General features: G+C 42.7%; 2 protein-coding genes across 9 annotated transcripts in view; both read left to right on the forward strand.

Annotated features, from left to right (window-relative positions):
* The window catches only part of nr4a3 (nuclear receptor subfamily 4, group A, member 3), an 18,681-nt gene extending 16,376 nt beyond the window's left edge, over positions 1-2,305 (forward strand). For 4 of the 6 annotated variants that reach the window (XM_042106302.1, XM_042106303.1, XM_042106306.1 and 1 more), the window contains one exon: positions 1,005-2,304. In XM_042106302.1, the coding sequence (XP_041962236.1) occupies positions 1,005-1,276 (272 nt within the window). In that variant the 3' untranslated portion in view covers positions 1,277-2,304. Of the gene's footprint in view, positions 1-1,004 lie in introns of all 6 variants that reach the window. The other 2 variants (XM_042106304.1, XM_042106305.1) reach the window with 1 other exon arrangement.
* Positions 2,306-5,767: 3,462 nt separating this feature from the next.
* stx17 (syntaxin 17) overlaps positions 5,768-7,500 on the forward strand; it is a 9,883-nt gene continuing 8,150 nt past the window's right edge. Inside the window, exons 1-2 of one of the 3 annotated variants that reach the window (XM_042106308.1) lie at positions 5,768-5,967; positions 6,173-6,419. In XM_042106308.1, the coding sequence (XP_041962242.1) occupies positions 6,297-6,419 (123 nt within the window). In that variant the 5' untranslated portion in view covers positions 5,768-5,967; positions 6,173-6,296. The other 2 variants (XM_042106310.1, XM_042106311.1) reach the window with 2 other exon arrangements.

Consider the following 7,500-nt stretch of genomic DNA (forward strand, 5'->3'; position numbering starts at 1 on the left):
GGAGAGCGGCAGAGAGAGAGAGAGAGAGAGAGAGCATTGATGGTTGCCACACACACAGAATCTCCTTGAGGCATTTTAGTTAGTTTGTATGAGGTTAACAATGATTTGGATTTAGTTATACAAAGACAAAATGTGCTGGTGTGTGCGTGTGTGTGTCTAGGGGGATGGACAAGAGAGAAATGTAGTGGAGTGTGTGTGTGTGAGTGTATGTATGTGTGTGTGGTCAGGACACTGCGTTCCATCTCTCCTTCGCTGATGAATAGATTAGTCTCACATTTAGGAGCCAGTGGCTGAGTGTGTATGTTTATGAGTGTGTGTGTGTGTGTGTGTGTGTGTGTGTCTGTGTGTGTCTGTATGTGACATAATAGATTGGCCTCACATTAAATGCCTAGTGGGTCTGTGTGTGTGTCCAGTAGCTGTCCAGGCTGCAGGGTTGCCATGGGAAACTCAATTAGCTTTGCTCTTAATGGGGCTTGTCTGCTTACCACCCAGAATAATCCAGCTAATTGTTCAAGTACTTGTGTTTAAGTCAGCCTGAGAGGACGGGCCATGTGTGCGCGTGTTGGCTCAGTGTGTGTGTGTGTGTGTGTGTGTGTGACTGTTTTTGTAAGCCGTGTGTTTGCCTTTACTATACTCTCGCCAATTCAGTGTTTTGTTTCACTTTCGTATCTCTCTTCTCTCTTCCTTTATCTTTTCATCTTTTCTCCCTATCTTACTCTTCTTTGCTCTTTCTCATTCTTTCACTGTCTCATATCTTTACTCCTTTGAGTTCTTTCTACATCTTGCTCCTAATTGAAATCTCCTTTTTTTCTCTGCCCCGTTTCAGTTTAGTTCAATTACTAATAGTTCAATTATTAATTTGTTTGAGCTCAAATTAAGCATGTTTTATTAGACACAAAAACGATACGGTGTACTGAACAGCATTAAGTATTTATTTTTTTTAAAAGTATGTTTGTTGCCATACACAAACAAATATTAAATATATCCTTTGTCTCTTTCCATAGATCAGTGTCCTGGTCTGAAGGATCGGAAGCGTGTGGAGGAGCTGCAGAATAAGGTCCTCTGTTCTCTGCGGGATCACCTGGGCTTCGGCTCCAGTGCAGGCGGGGCGGCAGCAGGGAAAGCTCCCCCCTCGCTGAGCCGCGTGGTGGGGGTGAGGGCTGAGCTTCGGACCCAGCGGACCCAGGGCCTCCAGAGAATCTTCTACCTGAAGCTCGAGGACTTGGTCCCTCCCCCTCCAGCCATCGATAGGTTCTTGGATACACTGCCCTATTAGAGCCCTTCGCTCGTTCAAATGCAAAGACACGCCCACTTTTCCAGACGGATGGTCCGGGGGGGGGTGCCATCATCAGCAGAATTATCTGTGGATGACAGGACTTTTATCTGGAAGGAGGTCGCACTACAATGCCCATGATCTCCCATATACGCACACAGGACGTACAATATTGGTCGGAAAAAAAACAAACAAACAAACCTACAACAACAAAACAATCAGAACATTTCTTATACTTGGTACGACGGAGTGTGCGTGGGTGGGTGGGTATGTGCACAGACATGTGTTATGAGTGTGTAGTTTGAGCCTAGACAGTGTGAATCTGATGTCACAACTCAAATTCACACAAGCCCCTCTTCATCACTCATACTCAGACAGGGACCCCTTCTGCAGGAGACTACACAGTGTCTGTCCACGCGTGTGTTCTTGTACTGTGGCCCAAAACAGAACGCAACTCTCAGTTATAAACACATGCAAATAAAAACGATATACAAAAAATGCCCACACACACACACTCACACACACACACACACACACACACACACACACACACACACACACACACACACACACACACACACTCACACACACACAAACACACGTTCTTAGAGCATAGGCAGAGAGGGTAGTGAACAGCTCCTGCGTATAAGTGCAATTTCTGAAGTGCTTTTCCCACAGGATCACACTGCAATTCCAGCTCTGTAGTTGACATTAGCTGACATAAATACTAAGACTCCGTCCTTAGAGCCACTGCCCGCAAGGCCAAAGGTCGGGGCCAACCCCAGACAGCGCACAGCACTGAGCTGTGCTGCGCTAAACTTTCTACGACAACGGAGCTCCTCAGAACTTGAATTTGCTGTAGTATTTTTATATTGAAAATAAGACGTGAAATAAAAACGCAGAAAAAATGTAGGGCTTCAAGACGACGGAACACCAGTGTGAGTCAGTGGGAGGGGGGGTGGTAGCTGAGCACTTAAAGAAAGATACAGAGACACAGAGAGAGGAAAAGAGGGAAAGAGGGAGGGGTGGAGGGAACAGAGGAGGGAGGAGAAAGAGACCGAACGAGAGATTGGGAGCAAGAGGAGACAAAGGAGAGGGAGGAAGGGTGAAAAGAAGGGGTGATACATTCCGCATTAATATGTCTTTTGTATGTTTATATCATTGATGCCATTATTGCCAATGAGGACTTTGTTGTTTTTGATTTGTACAGAGGAAGAGGAAAAGGGTTTGTGCATGGGTGTGTGTGTTTGCGCTTGCCTGTATTTATTGCAAAAAGACTGCGGCGCTGAGAGAACTCTTTACAGCCCACCCAACACAGATTCAAACTATATAAATATATAAATATATTACCACACAAAAAAAACTAATATTTTGAAGTGTTTATATCTGATAGCCTTTTTCAACTATTGTGGTACAACTTGTGCATTATTTTGTTTCTTTTTTGAAGAAGAAATGGGGGGAAAAAATCCACTGTCTCTTGGTTTGGTTTTATTTTTGTCTCTTTGTTTCACTGGAGGTTCTGCTCAGCACTTTGACATGATAAAATAGTTTAAATGATTTCAGTCTTGCCTCTTGTGCTGTTTTTCTTTCAAGATGGTCCGTGTGTATGTTGTGTGTGTTTGTGCACACGTGTGAGTGTGTGCATTTACGTCTGTCTTCGGGGCTGGTATTAAATAGATGGATGTGAGACGTTGGCAGTGTTGATAGGGGACTATTAGATTCAGGTGTGTGTGTGTGTGTGTGTGTGTGATCAGATCAGACCCCCAGCCCTCGTTAAGCCAAATCGATCGACATGGTGACATTTTAGAACATACAGAGCTACAGCCTCTCTCTCTCTCTCTCTCTCTCTCTCGCTCCTCTCTCTCTCTCTCTCTCTCTCAGTCTTGATCAATCATTATTTATAAAAATTGCCAAGCTGTTATCCTCTATATCTTAAACACAATAGAATCTGTAGAAAGACGAACAGCAGATCATTAGGGTCAGCAAAGCCAAACCCTTGGTCATAAATTATAGTGTAATTGAGTGTTACTGAAAATAGATGATTGCACTCTACGTAGAAATTGTGTTTCATGATGCGCACATATCTAGTGCTTGTTTTTACATTACCATAAAAACGAAGACTCGGTAGAGTGATGGTTTGAATGCATCTCATCTGTTAATGCAAATGTTAGTCATATCCATTTTGGTAAAAGACTTGTACCTACTGAGGTAGGCTACTCTCTGGCCTCTGCCCTTAAATTATGTTCAAAAACGAATTTTGGAAGGAATGTCTTCCACTTCTGCTTAGACCCTCCTTACCTGTCCACTTCTACGTCATGCGCACCGGTGTAGGAAAGTATCACACTTCCTCCCCATCCTATTGCTTTTCACTAAGCTCATATGAGCCTATAGCTCTCTTTTAACAGGGGGTTGTCGGACATCGTTCACACACGAACTCCGCTACAGGGCAGGCGTCCCAGGACCATGGCCAGCTACCAAGTCGAACATGCTTTAGCATTCCGATGGGCGAACTGGTGAACCGGAGCCTGGTTAACACCAGACCGCTTCTCCCGAATGCTGTCTTGACAACACCACGTTATATGATGATCTTACTGTTTCCGGTGAACACTGAATAGGCCTATTAGTGATGTCAGCGCTGCAGTCTGGAGCTTAGTTCCTGCTTTTTCATGATATAATCTAGAATGATGAATAAGAATAAAAACAGGACAGGCTAATTAAATCAAATTAGCTCAAACTCATGACATCAAATAGGCTAATTGTCTGTTTCTTTACATAGTCTACTGTATCTGTAAATCTTTGCAGTAGGCTAATGGACAATGCATGGAATTCATCTGAAGTTTTATTGGCATGCTGCATGGGAACAAGAGATTTAGGCAACATTTAGGCCAGGCCACACAATACTTTTCCCCAGGCTATCCAATGGATAGTAAGCTTGCAGCATGATTGAGGACAAGATCATCTGCCGTAGGCTATACAATATCTTGGTTGGTGGCCTGGAAAAGCACACTGATCAGGAATTAAGTGTATGAGCGATATTAACCATGTAAAATTGCATTCTTTCTTACATTAGCTCGCTGACAAAATAGAGGCAGGTCAGAAGTAGCCTATAAGGTCATAAACCTATGGGACGCTTCAAGCTTGAAATGTCATTGCAGAGACAGAAATCAACAACATGGATAACAGAAAGAATGAAAAAAGAGGAGAAAGAAAGACTGAAAAAAGAAAGAAAGAAAGAAAACAACATGTGGTTTGTAGTAGGTGACAATTTGCATAGCGATGGTCAGTGGGAGGCATGCACCATTTTATTGTTCAAGTTATGGTTTGCATGCTATTGTGCACTGATGCACAACTTATTGCATTCAGACTTGTGGCATTTAGATATGGAGCCAAATGGGCAATTGAATTTTAAAAAGACTGAAGACAAAAATAGATGGAACATTTGAGCAGCCCTCCTTTCTTGCATCACTAACTGTTGGTATCAGATCTTACAACTGAACTGATGAATCATAGGACTTTTGGCTAGTTACATAGCCTTTCAAGAGATGATCAATTTTAAAATCAATGATGAGGAATGAAGTAACCTTTAACCACAGTTATATCAAGATATGTGGTCTACAGTCAGTGTGTGTGTGTGTGTGTGTGTGTGTGTGTGTGTGTGTGTGTGTGCGGGTGTGTAGATTAATAAAGGAACATGGCCTCAATATTTTAAGCCTTAGCACACAAATCAGCACGCATAGGCTAACCTACTGGGACTTCACCTGCAAAGAGAGAGGGCTAAAAAAAAAAAAAACCTGTTTCACTATAGCCACATTAAATCTACCCCCTGTCTCTCGATAGTCTGCCCTCCCACCATCTTCCACCTCTGTGTCTGAGTGCATCACACACACACACACACACACACACTTATCTTGGTGAAAAGACAAAAAAAAAAACTTTTTTCAAATATTAGGCTATTGTGGCTATTAGGCCTACTAGGTTACTTTGAAAAGGGCCAAGTGGAATCCACACACATATGGACACTAACATATGCACACACACAAAGGAGGTAAGATTAGTCGGATGGCTCAGTTCACACATGTGGTTAATCTGTTGGTGTTCTCTTAATCCGGAAACACTGATCAGACACAGTCTGTGTGTATAGGCGTGTGTGTGTGTGTGTGTGTGTGTGTGCGTGCGTGCGCGCGCGCTGGCGCTCGCGTTTGTGTGTGCGTTTGCGTGCGTGTTTGTGTGTGTGTTGTTTATAGTGGAAGTCAATTCATTGCTATTTGAAGAATTCATGACTAATTCATTATATCAACCAGAGTGTATAGCGTTAAATATTAATAACAATAATCCCTCTTTTAATAAAACATGAAATAAATAACCAACAGAATAGTAACTGCTTCTAAACTTGTGCGGTAGGCGTGAGCAACTACTTCCATTTTTGTTGTTCTTTTTTTTTTCCAATATCACCACCCTTGAGAATTATGTGCAGTTTTTTACGTCGGAAACATTTCACTGGTGCACATTCCGGAAAAAGTTAATTGTTTACATCGCTGTCAGTCGCCAGAAAGCAACCTGCTCTAGAAGAGAAGAATTGCGATATCTTCTACATGCAGTTTATTGGTTTGTCATTTCTTGTTGTATTTCGCTGTCAGCTGCCATTCTTCAGTGAGGTTGTTCTTCCCTAGCGGTTTATCCCGTTGTTGGATCATGTGAGTATAAATGTCTTGGAGCCAGACAGTTACAAGCTAACATTAGCAAGTCAACAAGTCCGATGCTCTCTCTCTCTCTCTCACTGTCTGGGCTGGCATATGGGTCCTCACTAACCAAAACAATCATAACCAAGTTGTACGCTGCTGCTACCTATGACTAAGGTATCGTCTGTATCATAACTTTTATTTTTTTACTTCTTCTAAGACTTGGGAAGATTTGGTGTAGTATGCTCTACCAACGTTTCGTCTTTCACTTTCACAAGACGATTAGCATGAGCGCAAGTTCATTGTCCTGACGCTGGAATAAGAGTAAGCGAAAGTTTGCTGCCATGACGGAGGGAACTGGCAAACTGCCGCTCAGGCGCCTGGAACCGCCCATCCATAAGTTTACCAAAGTGGCTATTCCTACCGATCTGCAGAGACTTCAGCAACATCAACACAATATAGAAAAGGTACGCGCCATACATTCACAATCTTCCAATCGCTCCAACTCACATAGAAAGAGTAAACACTGCAGAAGATATACATACATAGGCCTATGCTGCTACGGGCAGCCAACTGATGCAGTAGCCTACAGCCTTGGCAGTCTACAGACTGACAACATCAAAACAACACCGATAAACTGTGCTCACACAAATTCCTCGTGACCTCCAGAAATCTAGTAGACTGACCGACAAAAAAGAACTTCAAGATAACTAGCCTACAACACAAATGCTCGACTGTAGGGATGATGTCAATCCAATACTGGCTGAGATGCATATGACATTCATATTTAAACATTCTCAAATTAACAATTCTTTAAATAAACAGTATGTCAGTCAGTCTTAGTCACTCTTGTCTGATAACACCTGAATGTTTTAATGGAGCAGACAGAAACGCTGAGACTCACACAGTCTGAAGCTAGACTTTAAAGTTACTACTTTATGTATTGAGAAGGGTCAGATGCGCTGTCAAATATGTGCCTATAACATTGCCACAGCTAGCTGTGGGCGTAGGTTTAGGCAAGGTAAGGGGGTCAGGAAGCGATGATCAAATAGTGGTGGATGTGGGGGACTGCTCTGACATCAGCACAGCTGACCGCAGCCAGTGGAAGTACACCATCCTGCCTGAGGTCAGATGAGGGGCAGTGTGTGTGTGTGTGTGTGTGTGTGTGTGTGTGTGTGTGTGGGTTCAATGCATGCTTTACTACAGGTGAACTAAGGGGACACCAATACTAATGCATTCACATCACTTATAGAGATGGTAGCAAGGGAATAACTCCCTATTCACAGAAAGAGACACATTATTGTTATTAGGACAAGAGGGAATGGACGTGCATTATAAGTCCTACAACTTCACTGAAGTGGATTCAATAAAAATGCATTCTAAAAAAGATAATCATAAAACGTAGTCATATAATCTGACCTCATCAAATTCTTACTACAGTTTAACACTACCCAGTTTCCATCAATTTGTCAAATAATCAATAGGTCTCAATGGTCTTGTTAGACATCTGTCAAAGGCAGCAGTAAACGGTTGAGTCAGGGTTCAGAG

This window comes from Alosa sapidissima, chromosome 10 (assembly GCF_018492685.1).
Source record: "Alosa sapidissima isolate fAloSap1 chromosome 10, fAloSap1.pri, whole genome shotgun sequence".
In the NCBI taxonomy this organism is placed as follows: Eukaryota; Metazoa; Chordata; class Actinopteri; order Clupeiformes; family Clupeidae; genus Alosa; species Alosa sapidissima.